The sequence below is a fragment of the Paroedura picta genome, chromosome 11 (genome assembly GCF_049243985.1).
Source record: "Paroedura picta isolate Pp20150507F chromosome 11, Ppicta_v3.0, whole genome shotgun sequence".
NCBI lineage: Eukaryota > Metazoa > Chordata > Lepidosauria > Squamata > Gekkonidae > Paroedura > Paroedura picta.
In genome coordinates, this window is record NC_135379.1 from 1111402 (window position 1) to 1126037 (window position 14636).

A 14636-nucleotide genomic window follows, 5' to 3' on the forward strand; every position below is an offset into this window, starting at 1 on the left:
GTGCAGATAGTGCAGACACACCTGGAGTGCCACATCACAACAATGGGACTCCACTGAACTGGCAGGATGCTCCCCATCGCGTCCCATTTCTCAGCCCCCAGACACAACTTGCAACTAGCTGGGTGCATCTGGCACTAAACAGGAGACGGCCGTTTGCCCAAGGTGGCCCGGAAGGCTATCAGCAGGGTGCGAGTGCATAAAGTGCCCTTTGGTCTCAGCTGACGTTTGCTGACCCCGTAGGGTTCTCAAGCCCAGAGACACTCAGAGATGGCTGGCCACTGCCCACCTCTGCGGGCAACCCTGGTCTCCCATCCACTCACTAGCCATGGCCTGAGGAGAAGCCCTGAGGAGAATGGGCTCACCCGGGCTATCCCGGTCAGGGCCACAGGAGGCCCAGCTTGCTCATTCACCTCTCCTGGAGCCTGGGCTATTCAAAACCCTGCAAAAGGGACAACCAGCCAGGCAAGCTGAAAACATCTGACCCTATTTGCCAAGGCCAGGCTCTCTCCCTCGCAGGTGCCCTCGGGGAAAAGACGGCGCCATCTTAACCCCTCACGCAATTGACAGTCACATCCAGGCACAGGAAAAAGGGTTTTCCAAAGGGGACCATCTTGCATGCCTCTTCCTTTGACGCAGGCTCAGGGCTGTCACAGCAAGAGAATGGTGTCAAGCCACTTGGAGTCCCACTGGGGAGAAAGGGGGGTACAGATGGGGCACACAGAAATCACCTGACAGGAGGGTAACAGGACCAAGGAATGGGGAAGAAGATGGCAGGGAAGGATGGAACAGTCTCTCCACACAGGCAGCAGTGAAAACAATAAACCCCAAACTGCCTAGACCCAAAAAACCAGGGCCACAGAACAGAAGACTGGCAGGGGAGGAGCTGAACAGCAGGTTTCAGCCTGCCACGGATAATGCCGGCACATTCCTTCATTGATTAGATTAAATATATCCCTTGTCCGACTTTGTTTTCTTTTCCCTCTGAGACCAGCCAAGCCTGTCGGCCCTGCCACACGTCAGTATCTCAACTTCCTTGGTTACAAAATACGTGAGCAACGGGACGTTTAAGACCAACAAAGTTCTATTTGGGGCATAAGCTTTTGTGTGCATGCACACTTCTCCAGATCCAGTGGAACAGAATTTCCTCAGCCAGTACACGGAGGCAGAGGGAGGGCGGGTGGGAGGTGGGGGTTCACTGTCAGGGAGGCCTCGCTAGAGTCCAGCTGACTGAGGAACCAGCCGAATATAGCCGAGACTGTGAATGGCAGTAAATCAGCCTACAGGGACAAGTCAATGACCAGACAGGAGAACTTTGTTGGCCCTGGGGTTGTCACTGGAAACACAAAGCAAGCAAGCACCCAAAACCTGGAACAGCCCACCCCCTCAGGAGTGACGTCATCCCCACATAAATCAGCCTCTTAAAGACAAGCCTTCTTTTCTGACTGACAGCAGCCCAGCAGCTTAGTGGAACAGGTTCATTCTTCAAGAAACCCCAGAAATGCATGATTGTGCAGAATATGGTTGGGATGACCCGCCCAGGGCCCCTCTCCTTCCCCGCCCCAGGCCCATCATCGGCCATTTTGGGGAGGGGCGGGTTCGACAACAACAACACTTTATTTACAGTCATTTAGACCAGGGTATAGGAGCCTCTTGTGGCACAGAGTGGTAAGGCAGCCGTCTGAAAGCTCTGCCCATGAGGCTGGGAGTTTGACCCCAGCAGCCGGCTCAAGGTTGACTCAGCCTTCCATCCTTCCGAGGTCGGTAAAATGAGTCCCCAGCTTGCTTGCTGGGGGGGTAAATGGTCATGACTGGGGAAGGCACTGGCAAACCACACCGTATTGAGTCTGCCATGAAAACGCTGGAGGGCGTCACCCCAAGGGTCAGACATGACCCGGTGCTTGTACAGGGGATACCTTTACCTTTACCTTTTTAGACCAGGGTAGTGAGGGTGATAAGTGTTTAACAAATGTTTAAAATATATTAAAAATTAACCCCCACCCATTTGGGAATCCCTTCTATGAAACCCTGGCCGGGACAGTCTGCCTTGGGGCACAGAGGAAAGAGAGCCTCAGCCTCCGTCCACATCCCAGGATGCAAGGACAGCATCCCAACACCCCCACTCCCACACAGCCTGCAACACCTGGGCTCTTGGAGCCACTTCTGTAGGCGAGCGCTCCACAGGGGCCCCCAGTCTGTGGAAGAGCTGCCTGACTGCGGGGCTTTGAGAGTTCCTCAAACAAACAAACAGTCTTTCTTTATTAGCGTGATAAAAGGGGTAAGAGAATTAATAAAACCATAACAGACATGTAAAAGTCAGAGGATGATAATAAAATTAATAGAACCATTATAATAACATATAAATTATGGGAGTAAACAGTTATCAGCTTTCAAGTTTAGCTAGACGCATCCTAATAGCAGCTGACAAAAACTCTGCCACCCCCTCAATCAGCACAGGGTTCTGACTGTCCATTAAAAACAGTACTTTAGCCTGGTCAGAAGACCTGGCACATGATAGTTCCTCAGAACGTATAAAGCGGAATGGCTCGGGAAGGCTTCATCAAGGGATCGGAGAGCTCGTGAAATAGAATTGTTGAGGAGGATGCTTTGAGAAAGGGACAAGATCAGTAGTCCGTGGCACCACTTTCTGGATGCTATTCTTACTTCAACCGCTTTGCTTCCTGTCATCCAGTTTACGCATTTCTTACATCACGTCTTAAGCTGATTTTACTGCACTGTTTTCTACCTTTGCATTCCAACGTTTATTATGTGCTTCAGACAGTCCCTGCGGCATCGCTGAAGTTAGTGCTCCATCCTGAGGCTCAGCAAGAAAAACAAACTATAAATAAATGATTTTCTAAAAAGTTTCAGGAGGCCCCTCAACAAGGGCATATAGAACAGCCCAGCATTCCACAACCGCTGGGAGTTTAGGTCTCCTTCTAAGCACATCTGTTCCACAAAAGGGCATACAGGGATCTCCACGTGAAGACATAGAACCATACAGGGGGATGGGGACCAGAAGGCCATCTAGTCCATTTCCCTGCTCAGTGCAGGATCAGTCTCAATCAGCCAGGATAAGTGTCTGTCTTGAGCATTATTATTATTTATTATTATTAATTTGTAAATGGCCCTCCCATGTATATCATAAATAATCTTAGAATCATAGGGTTGGATGAGACCTCCTGGGTCGTCTAGTCCAACCCCCTGCTCTATGCAGGACACTCACAAACCTATCGCTCATCCCCTGTCACCTGCCACCGCTTTGCCTTCACAGAATCAGCCTCTCCATCAGATGGCTACCCAGCCTCTGCTTAAAAATCTCCAAAGATTTACATGGAATTTTTAGATGGAATTTCTTTTGAATTAATTTCATCCCATGAGTTCTGGTCCGATCTGGACATGATACTCCATGTGATAATTAAATTTGATAATTAAACAGACAATACAAAAAGATAATTTATACTAAAACGAATCGCATTAAATTTCAACCTTGTACTAACCCTTAAAACGTGTCAACCCTAATTAAGTGCTGTCGGGTCCTTAACGCTGGTTCAGGCAGGCCGAGGCGTCGGGAAGCCGCCAACCCTGAACCAGACCCCCCCTGCCCCCCCCCCGGCCACTCAGGCGGCAGCTGCCCCGGGCCCAGCCCCTCTGCTCGGACAGGCAGGCAGGCAGGCGGGCAGGCAGGCAGCGGCTCCCCCCCCCGCCCCCGGTGGCTGCGGGGCCAAGCAGAGGCCCGCCCCGCCCCGCCCCGCGACGAGGGGTGCCAGCCTCCAGGGGGGCCCGGGAGATCCCGGGAGTCCCACCCCTCCCCGAGAGGAAACGGGTGCTCGGGGAGTGAGTGGGGGGGGCTCCTTGCTGACGTCCCGGCCCCTCCCCGGGCTGCCCCCGATCTCCCGGAGTCCCCCGGCTGGAGCTGGCGCCCCGCCCCGCCCCCCGCACCTTCTTGACGGCCTGCTGGAAGCCGAACTCCCCGGCCTCCTTGAGGTCCAGCCAGATCATGGGCATGCGCGGCACGGCCTCCATGGCGGGGGGGGCGGGGGGGTCCGGGGGCGGGGGCCGCCAGCACAACCAGCCGCCGCCGCCGCCGCCGCCGCCGCCTCACGCGCTCGCTTCCGGTCCCCTCGCCTCGCCCGCCGGAAGACAGGCGGCTTCCTGCCGCGCGGCCCGACGGGAAACCGAGTCCCAGCCCTCCCGAGGACGGAGCGGCCCCGAAGACACGCCCCTCCCCGTGAGGCCACGCCCCCGACCGTCGGACCCGAAGCGCCGATTGGCTGTCCCCGCAGAGCGCGGTCCTCCGGCCCATTGGGGCGGCTCCTCGTTGCCCCTCCGGGCATGCAGGACCCTCGGCGGGACCCTCGGCGGGCTTCAGGCGCCGGCCGGACTCAGACGCCTCAGGCTGGGCCCGGGGAGGGGGAGGGGGAGGGGGAGGGGGAGGGGGAAGGGGGTTGACCCCCCCCCCCAAAAAAAAGATGCACTAAAAGAGCCCACAAAGCTACTCACTGGATCAATGGAGCGAGATAGAACAATAGTAGAGGCGCAGTTTAAAAGTTCAAGAGAAAGTGGGAAAGGGCTAATGAAGCTTCACCGAGGTTATGGGGTGCATTATAACCCCCCCCCTTTAAAAATTCTGTGCAGGCCATGCGGTCCAAAGTTCTGCTCCGTGCAGGATCAGCCTCAAGCACCCAGGAGAAGGATCTCTCCAGCCGCCGCTTGAAGACGGCCAGTGAGGGGGAGCTCCCCACCCCATAGGCAGCCCATTCCACAATCTGTGTGTGTGTGTGTGTGAGAGAGAGAGAGAGAGGGGCAAAGAGAGCCAATACAGTAGGATTTGTACTGCAGAAATCAGAAACTGAGAACACATCTGAAAACAGCTGAAGCAAAGCACAGCCATTAGCATGATGTGCCAAACGATGCAGAGACCACACAGCAACAGGTAATATATGCACACAAGCCTAGACCACCATCCCTGCCCTTTTGCCAAAACATCTTTCCGAACCGTCTCCTTACAGAGCAGTTTGTGGGATGCGAGGAGCACGTGACTCATGCATTGTTATCAATGCATCTAATGAAAACACCAAAGGCCTCCTCAGGAACGTTGAAGCCTCGTCCTCCTGTTTTGCCAGATGGTTGCGTGCCAAGGGCCACCCAATCCAGACCACATGCTGGGAAATCCTATTGGGCTGTGGGAGGGGCCTTGGTGTCCGGGGGGGGGGGGGGGGGCTGGGGCCGAGCCTTCTTGCAGCAGAAGGAAGGACAAAGCTGGCCTGATGAGGTCTCAAAGTGTTGAGGCCAGCTAAGTGGCGTTGCAGAGAGGGCTCCTTCCACACAAAGATGATCTTCTGGATCACCCTCAATCCAGCAGCAGCCACAGTGCAATTTTCCTTGTTCTTAACTTGCCTTGGCTCCTGGGCCATCAGCCCCACAGGACAGCTTTCTTTACAAAATCAGAATCACTACATTATAGTGTTAAAACAACCTGTTGCCACAAATTCCTAGTTCCCAGCCCCCGCATACAGGAGAGAACTCTAGAGTGCGAAGGGGCCATGCAGGCCATCTAGTCCCACCCCCTGCTCAGTGCAGGATCAGCCTCAAGCATCCAGGAGAAGGATCCATCCAGGCACTGCTTAAAGACTGCCAGTCAGGTCCTCCCTCACTTGGCCAGGTTAGTCTGGTGGAACCTGCTAGAGACAATTCTGTGCTGACTTCTTCAGATCAACAAATTGCCTTTCAGGCCTTTTCATTGCAGAGGTACAGTAGGGAAGGATGGAGCCCTGGATGCCTGCTCTCATGCATGGCTGACCGTGGAGCAGCATCAGCATGTCATTCCTTGCTGGACTGAGTAGTGCTGATGAGGCCTGAGCTTCTTGGAATGTTTTCTTCTTTGCAGAGACTGTACCATGCCAAGCTAGGCTGGACCGGTGCTGAGACTGTGCCAGTGCTGAAGGTTTAAGGCTAGAATGCTCTGAGGAGGCTGCTCAGGATTCTGCAGGGTACATGTGGGGGACGGGATGCAACATTTTCATCTAGATACATCATTTTATTTATCTGGAGCAGCAAAAAGGCCTCGAAGAGCCCAGAGACGTTTTCTGAATACGGGAACAGACGCAGTTGGTGTGTCCGCAGAGCATTTTTTTCAGAACAGGCATGGAAACAGGGAGGTGGTCTCTTGTACTTTGACATTTTGGAACATGCATCTGGTTATTTTATGATGCTGCGGAGCACACAGGGGCCAAATTGCAGCACATTATCCTAAACTCATCGGACAAATATCCTTGTTTCCCCTCCTTGCACCGGCAAGGAAGCTCCTGACTGTGGGGAAATCAAGCTAGCAGGACCACTGTGCTTTTGCATTAAAAGGAAGGGATGTGCAGTTTCCTTGGACTCAGCTTCCCAGAATGTAGCCCTGATCAGTGCCTGCTTGGAAATATCTATTTGTTTGTTCGTTTGTTCAATTGCTGTCATTTATACTCTGCCTCCCCCCCCCAGGGGAGGCCCAAAGCAGTTTGTAACGTTATCTTTTCCTCCATTTTCTCTTCACAACAACCCTGTGAGGAAGGTTAGACTGAAGATTACAAAAGAAACAAACTATTTCCATAGTAGAGTGAGGATTAAAGCATAAGACTATCAGAAGAGCCTTGCTGAATTAGAAAAGCAGCCTGTTTAGTTAGGCAGACTGTGGTCAACCTGAAAGATGTGGCAGAGAGACCAAGCCCCCTGATGCTGCCTCCTAGCCCTGGGCTCCACAGATCTGCATGAGACACCATGGCTGGGGGCAGCTGATAGTCCGTTCCTCCAGGCCTTTGTCTCACCTCCTTCTAAAGCCAGCACATGTGGCCGTCACTATGTTTACGGCAGTGAATTCAACGATTAAGAAACTCATGGAGTTAAGAAGAATGTCCTTTGGGTGTCCCAGAACCTGGTTGCAACTCTCTAACCATTGCATGACACTGCAGCCTCCCTGCAAAGGAAACAGGACCAGGAGGAAAGGGGCTACAGAAATAAATACAGTCAGGCAGGTTGCGAGTTTGTCTGAAGAAACAGAACCAAATTTGAGTCCAGGGGCACCTTGAAAACCAGCAGAGTTTTACTCTGGGTTTAAGCTTTCATGTGCATGCACGCTCCTTCAGATATACTGAAATGTGCATGCACATGAAAGCTTAAACCCAGAATGAAACTTTATTGATGTCAAAGGTACCCCTGGACTCAAACTTGGTCCTACAGAAATAAATGTTAGTGTAGTAAGAAATTCTGATCAGTAGATGGCGGAAAAGAGCAATGGTGCTCATTCATTTGAGGATGAATTACAGTATTTGCTGGCGTATAAGACTACTTCCCCCCCCCTGAAAAACATGCCTCCAAGTGGGGGGGGGTCCTATACGCCGGGTGCACTTCAGTTGGGATAGACATAGCTGCCCATAGTGGCCCATAATACTGTAATGTAATGTAACAAACTCTATATTTTGAGTGGAAATGTTGGAGGGTCGTCTTATACGCTGGCAAATACGGTAAGTTAGAAACAATCACAGGTGTGACCCAAAATACAGCAGCACATTAACACCTACCCATTTATTTTGACAAAATCGCAAGTGAAGACTTTTGAGTCCCCCATAACTCTTTGGGCATGGAGCAGGGGCCAAGGAGGGAGTGGGGGGGCAGTTCTGTATTTCCTGCATCGTCCGGTCAGTTGGACTAGATGACCCTGGAGAACTGGGGTGATTGTAGGAAGTTGAATAGATGGCCTCAGCCCATCCAAATCTAGGACTCTGTGACGAACGGGTATCCTCCTCCTTGCACCTTGGCACATGGTTCCTTTTCTAAAGGAATTTTCAGAGGGTACCAGTCGCTGACAGTCTTCAAGCACTGGCTGGACGGATACTGATCCTGGATGCTTGAGGCTGATCCTGGGAAGGGAGGGGCCCTGGGTGGGCGTGTCCACAGCTCTGCTTCCCCACCATATGTGGCACAATCAAGCCACTTCTGGGGTTTCTTGAAGCCTGAAGAATGTTTCAGGGGTTTCTCAGGTCCATGGTTGAGGCTGGGGCTGGCGAGGTAGATTGACACCCCCCCCCCCGCCCGGAGTTTGAGTAGTACATCATCAGACCTCTGTAGTGGGGGTTGGGTTGGGAGTGGGTTTTCTGCCATGTTGAGGTTTTTTAAATGTCTTTTAATTGGTGTTTTAATGGGGATTTTCTAAAATGCTGTAACCCGCCACGAGGCGGCCAGGGAGTGGCGGGGAATAAATTGAAATAAATTGAAATAAATTGAAATAAATAAATAAATAAAAAGAGTTGAGAAAGGCTGATTTCGTGGATCACCTTTTTTCACTGCTGCATCATCCGAGGGTGTCAGGAACAGCTGCGAATCGTCCCTTTCTGCCACGCAGTTCTCCCTCATGCAGCCTGCCCACAGGCTATTATGTAACTCACTTCAAGGCTGAAACCTCTTATTTTAGATATAGATAGATCTATTTAAGTTTATTTTCTTGTTTGTGCAACAAGCTCTTTCCCTCCCCTTCCTTCTCTCCGCTGACAAAGGCACCACCAAAATAGCAAGCGAGCATAAGGCCAGACCTATTTTTAAGGGGATGAGACAAAAAAATTAACTTTCTCCAAATATCACAGCTCTACTGACGGTGGCATGCTGCAGAGAAGACCCACAGTGGGAGACGGAAGGAAGTTGGGTTTCGCACTCCATGCTGGTTCCATGCTGGAGGTGAAACTGGGCGGGACCTCAGTGGGCTGCAAGTGCTGGAGTGAGCGACTCAGCATGCCTGAAGGGGGGGGAGGAGAAGGTGCTACATCACCCCAAGGATGTGTAGGTGTCATCTCCCTGAGTGGGTGCCTCTCTTTGTCTGCCCTCTCCCCCTCCCTCTTTCACACTGATGAGGAGGATGAGGATGACTGGATTTATTGCCCACCACTCCCAGACAAGCTGGCTCATGGCAAGTTACAAAATAAAACCCCTGCAATAAAATCACATGAATCCCAACCCTTTCAATCCCCCCAGTAGCCAAAATATACTTTAATTCCCTACCTCACTATCCCCTTCCCTGCGCTCCATGAACCCCCAGCCTGTGTCTTCAGCGGGGTGTTAAAGGGGAGCTAGCCTGATGTTCTGGCCATTCTGAGGAGGGGCCCCATGATCTTATCTGCCCCAGCCTCAATTGAATACCTGGCCGAAGAGCTCCTTTTTGCAGGTCCTGCTGAACTGTGTGGGTCCTATTAGAGCAGCTGTCCCCAACCCCCGGTCCGGGGACTGGAACCGGTCCGTAGGTCAGTTGGTACTGGGCCTCGACTCCTCCTTGTCCTCCTCCCCAGCTGCTGCCTCAGGGACTGCCCTGCCACTCTGCCGCCGACTCACCATTGTTGTTCTCCAGAGGCCACCACGGCTGGGGCTCCCGCTCGGCATGGCACTGCTCAGCTGCTACTGACAGTGCACCCCAGCGGGCAGCGGGAAGTCAGGGGCACCGGCGGGAAAGCAAGTGGAGCAGGGGCTCGGGCGGTGGTGGTGGCGTCCCTCGGCCAAAGACTACCCCCCCCAGGCCTCAGTAAAATTGTCAAGCGTTGACCGGACCACTGCATTAGAGCCCTCAGCTCTTCCAGGAGCTCATGCCACCAGGTCGGGGCCAGGATCAAAGAGGCCCTGGCCCATGGGCTGGGGATCACCAACAGATTTGCACCTGCAGAGTGAAGGGCCCTGCAGGGAACATATACCTGGGGCCCAGACTGGCAGAGCAGACTGTAAAACCGATTTAAAAGATCAGCTCCCAAATCAAAAGCCTGGGTAAGAAGAAGTGCTTTGGCCTGGCACCTAAAACACAAAGAAGTGGGCAACAGGTGAGCCTCAAAGGGAAGAAGGGGGCCAACACAGGAGAGCCGTCTCTCAAACCAAGTAATGAGCCGGGAGACCAGGCCTTGGGAAGGAGGTCTTGGCTGGCAGGCTTCTCTCCAGCTCATCGATAAAGGTGATTTTAAAAATATAATGGGCCTAATCTATTTATTACTGTGATCTATGCTTTTATTTTTCTTCCATCCAGCTTGTTAATGTGCTTTGAAAAGTTACTCTGGATGAGGAGGAAGAAGATGATTAACTTGCAGCTGTCCTGAAGTGGTGGGGGTTTAATTTGGCCAGTAGCGTTTTTATCTGGGTTATACTGTCAGCTGACCTTGGGCTAGTCCCAGTTCTCTTAGAGCTGTTCTCACAGAGCAATTCTCTTAGAGCTCTCTGAGCCCCACCATCTGTGGGAAGAGGAAGGCAGGCGATGGGTCAAAAGTGGGGCATAAAACCCAACTCTTTTCTTCTTCATCCGATCTTGGGCCCCCAAGGCAGGCCAGGGAGCCGAGACAGAGGCGGGCGTGGCCACCCCCTCGGGCCTCGCTTGCTTTTCGGCCGTCGCCGGGCGGGCGGGGGGGGGGGAGAAGAGGAGGAGGAGGGAGAGGCGGGTCCGGCCGGGTCCTTCGCAGCGTGGGTCCCCGCGGGCTCCCGGGACGGACGGAGCCTCCCTGGCGAGCGGCACTCTACCGGGCAGCGGGCGGGCTTCCCAGTCGGGGCGGCAGAGGGAGCGCGAGAGGCGAGAGGCAGGCAGGCGGGCGGGCGGGCGGGCGGGGGGCGGAGGGTGCGCCTGCTTGCGGTTGCGGGGCCGCCCGCCTCCCCGGGCAGAGACGCTCTCGGCGCCCAGCCTCCGTCCTCCTGCCTGCCTGCCTGCCTGCCTGGCTGCGTGGCGGTGCCGGGCGGGGGGCGATGGGCGCGGGGGGGCGCGGGCGGTGAGGGGGGGGGGGGCGATGGGCGCGGGGCTCTCGCTGTCTCCGCCGGGGGGCGAGGGCGAGGGGGGCGCCGCGGGGCTCCCCTGGAAGCGGCTCGTGGCCTCGACCAAGCGGCGGGGCGGCCGAGGGGGGAAGGGCCCCGCGCCCCCCGTGCCCCAGCCCCCGCCCTTGCCCCGCGTGGCCCCGCTGAGCCGGCAGAAGGCGCCCAAGTGGGCGGCGCTGGGCGTGCCCTGGCGGCCCTGCGCGGCCGGCGCCCCCCTCCCGGCGCCCGGGGGCGGTCCGGCGTGGCCGCGGCGGGTGGTGGTGCAGGCGTCGACGAGCGAGCTGCTCAAGTGCCTGGGGGAGTTCCTGTGCCGGCGCTGCTACCGCCTCAAGCGCCTGTCGCCCGGCGAGCCCATCGCGTGGCTGCGCGGCGTGGACCGGGCGCTGCTGCTGCAGGGCTGGCAGGACGAGGCCTTCGTCACGCCCGCCAACGTGGTCTTCGTGTACCTGCTGTGCCGCGAGGCCATCGAGGGCGACGGCGTGGGCAGCGAGCGCGAGCTGCAGGCCGCCCTGCTCACCTGCCTCTACCTGGCCTACTCCTACATGGGCCACGAGATCTCCTACCCGCTCAAGCCCTTCCTCGTGGAGGCCTCCAAGGACGCCTTCTGGGCCCGCTGCCTGCGCATCATCCGCGCCACCAGCGCCAACATGCTCCGCATCAACGCCGACCCGCACTACTTCGCGCAGGTCTTCGCCGACCTCAAGAGCGAAGGCGCCGCCGCCCCCCGCGACCACCTCGCCCGCCTCTTGCACCGCTGACGGACCCGGACCCCGGAGACGCCTGCTGGCAGCAAAGCCGGAGAGGCCCGCGCGGACCCGCACCCGCACCCGCACCCGGAGGGGCAGGAGCGACCGCTTGGCTCTCCCCTCTGCAGAGGGGTCGGTGCTGGGGGGGGGGGGGGCTGACGGGCTCAGGAGCAAAGGCGGCTGCATTCCTTCGGGAGAGGCCAGTGCGGCGTCCCCTTTCCAGAGTGCTGGTTTTATGGCTTGTTCCTTTGTCTCCAAAAGTTTCCTGGGAAGACAAAGGATACGAGTGGAGGAGGGGGTGGAGGAAGAGATGGGGTCGGATCTGGAGACATCTGCCTGGCCTCGGATCTGCAGCGGAGGCCTGGCGGCGTCATCTGTGCCATAGCCATCGGCCGCTGGCTTTCTCCTCTAATGCTTCCCCGTTAATTCCCACTGTTGCGGCCATGTGAGCCGGCTCAGATGAGTTAGATCCAGCCTCTGCTTTTGGCTGCACAGATGTCTCGGCTGCAGCGGCTGCAGGAGCACCACCAGAGGCCACGATTGCTACTTGGTGTGTCTGGTGTGTCTGGGCAAAGGCCTGAGGGCAGCTTTGGCGGAATCTCTGGCTCCTGTTGGCATTTTGGCTCTGAGCAGAAACCTTGAGGAAGGGGAACTTGGCCGGCAGGGGGTGGGCCAGGCCGAGAAGGGGGTTGGGGTGCCCTGAGAAATCTCACCAGCCAAATTGGAAATTTCCCTCAAAATCCAGATGATGGGGGGAGGGAACCCCCTCACCCCTGAAATTCCATTTTAAATTTTCCCGCAGGCAAAATTGGGACTTTTCAGGCCTGCCTGGATCCCGTCCTAATGGTTAAAAGTCCCTGGTCTCTGCAGAGCTTCTACTCCCAAGAGCCTCTTGGTCTCTCCGGCGCTCCTGCACTTGACCCTAGCTTGCCTTTTCTAAAATCCCTTTATTGCTCTTAGAATTCCCTAGCATCAAGATTTTGCTTCATATTTGTTTCTAAGTCCAAGACTGGGCTACATGCATGGGGTGTCAGCAACCAAAGCATGCCTGCTTAGTTGTTCTTTGTGTGTGTGAGAGAGAAAGAGAGAGACAGAGAGAGAGCATGAAGAGGGGATGATGGAGCTGATTCCTGGCAACAGGGGTCCACTTTGCAAAAGGCCCCATCCTCCCTCTTTAGTTCCACATGTGGTGTCAGTGGAGAGGGTCTCCTCTGACGCACATGTGCTGCTTCCTCCTGGTGTCATGTTATCAGCTTGCTGTGCCTTGATCACAAAGGGGGACAAAGTCTCAGCACCTCCTGCATGTGCCATCACTTAGCTACAGGAAACACTTTTGAACTGGATCTGTTTCCACTCAAGGGAAGCATGAGGCCAGCAAGATCTGACCCTTCTTGTGCCCACTGATTTAGGGTCAGCTGTTGTTGCGATGGTTGACCAAATCCAGGAAGCCAGTGGCTGGCCAGCTGGATGAGTACATGAAAAAGGTCTCGAAATCAGTGAGCTGTGCTGTGATCCAAGCCCAGCAGCCTGAGAGTGAATCTGGTGGCCAGCGTTAGTCTCCTGGCCCACACGGAATGCTTGGCTCTTGGGTTGTGCAGAGTGCCGGTCAGGAGCAGGGCGGGAGGGCCATTCTATTCCAGGCCCCTCCTCAAGAAATGAGCCAGTGTCATGTAACAGCTAGAGGGCTGGACTCAGATTGGAGAGACCCCGGTCCAAAGCCTCATGCGGGCGATGGAGGTTTTTGGGCCAGTCTAACCTACCTCACAGGGTTGTTGTTATGGGGATAAAACGCAGAAGGGGAGAACGTTACTCTTTGGGGTCCCCATTGGGTTGAAAAAGCAAAGTGTAAATTAATTTTAGTATGTTTAAGAATCAGCTAGCCATTCTAAATTTGAAAACTGAGTGGAGGCACCTGCTGAGTGTGGGATTTCTCCTCACAGAATTTGTGGCTTTTCATAAAGAACTCCAGGCTTCAGGGGGCCTTAGCTGCACTATCCAAATAGATTCATATTAGACCTGTTCAGCTGGCCTTGCCTCCTCCGACAGATCCTGGGAACGGTCGTTTGAAGAAGGTACAGAATTCTGTATCGGAGATCCCAGGCGTTTCTCACTGAACAGCAGTCCTCAGGCTTCGTGGGAGGGAGGGAGGGAGGGAGGGAGGGAGGGAAGGGTGCATTAGTCTCAGCTCAGGGCAGCTGGCTTGGCACCCCGATATTTGGGGCAGACATTTGTCACTCTGAGCTGTCAGTGGCAAAACGCATTGCCACGAGGACTGCAGTGCGATACCAGCCAGCCACTTCAATCTGTGGTCCCGTTTGTCCACTCCAAGGGCCACGCCCCCAGGAGCCCCTGTCCTTTATGTGGACATGGGGCTGGAAGAGCATTTTGCTCAAGGCTCTGCCTCCTCCTGGCCTGGAGTGGCCGTTCCTCTTGAAGGCCTCAGACTGAGTCCTTTCCCATCCCTGTTGCCCCTTCACTATTGATGCCAGGATTTGAACCTGGGACCTTATACATGCAAAGCATGTGTTCCACTGCCAAGCGCTATCTAACCTCTGGCCACTCACAGAATACATTTGCCTAAGTAGCTAGAAGCGTGTTGATGCAGGACAGAGAAAGTCACTTTATTGAGGCACACCTGCTGTATCATTAATGTGTACATATATTTTTATACCTGAGTGAATCCTTATCTGTAATAATGGGTTTAGCCCAATTACTTCTTTTTATAAAAGATCCAAAGTCTGCAACTGAAGTCTGGTCTGGAGAGTGTCTTTCTAGGGCTGGAGCAGCGGGAGCCATCTTTGAAAGCCTGTCTCCCAGGCTGGGGCATCCGTGCCCAGGTTGTGGGAAGCAACCAGTTTGGACTGCAGGGCCAGAGCTGTGAGTTTTCCGTGGCTCCCCCTAAGACAGGAGTCCATGTGGGGCAGCAAAAAACAGCATGCTGAGAATCTCAGCGTTACAAATGTGCAAAGTTTCTAGTCCTTCATGGCTCTGAAACTAGGCTTGAACACACATAAGCCGATATGTAGATAACTTGTTTGCGTGGGCCAGGGGTCGCAACAGGGACCAAACCTGAATTACAGCAGA

General features: G+C 54.8%; 2 protein-coding genes across 2 annotated transcripts in view; one reads left to right on the forward strand and one right to left on the reverse strand.

Annotated features, from left to right (window-relative positions):
• Positions 1–4147, reverse strand: part of PTPN23 (protein tyrosine phosphatase non-receptor type 23) — a 27410-nt gene extending 23263 nt beyond the window's left edge. The window contains exon 1 of the mRNA XM_077304296.1: positions 3940–4147. Within this exon, the coding sequence (XP_077160411.1) occupies positions 3940–4023 (84 nt within the window). The 5' untranslated portion in view covers positions 4024–4147. The remainder of the gene's footprint in view (positions 1–3939) is intronic.
• On the forward strand, positions 4022–13684 carry LOC143820851 (uncharacterized). Its single transcript, XM_077304174.1, has 2 exons — positions 4022–4228; positions 10326–13684. The coding sequence occupies exons 1-2, from the start codon at positions 4022–4024 to the stop codon at positions 11562–11564; spliced, it is 1446 nt and encodes a 481-aa protein (XP_077160289.1). The 3' UTR covers positions 11565–13684.
• The last annotated feature ends 952 nt before the right edge of the window (positions 13685–14636 follow it).

What these genes read in the sequence shown, in the direction of transcription:
- LOC143820851 (XM_077304174.1), top strand. Translation starts at nt 4,022, where the DNA reads ATGGCGGGGGGGGCGGGGGGGTCCGGGGGCGGGGGCCGCCAGCACAAC. An exon ending in CCGAAGACACGCCCCTCCCC is followed by an intron (nt 4,229 to 10,325) that starts GTGAGGCCACGC and finishes TGGGCCCCCAAG; the next exon opens with GCAGGCCAGGGAGCCGAGAC.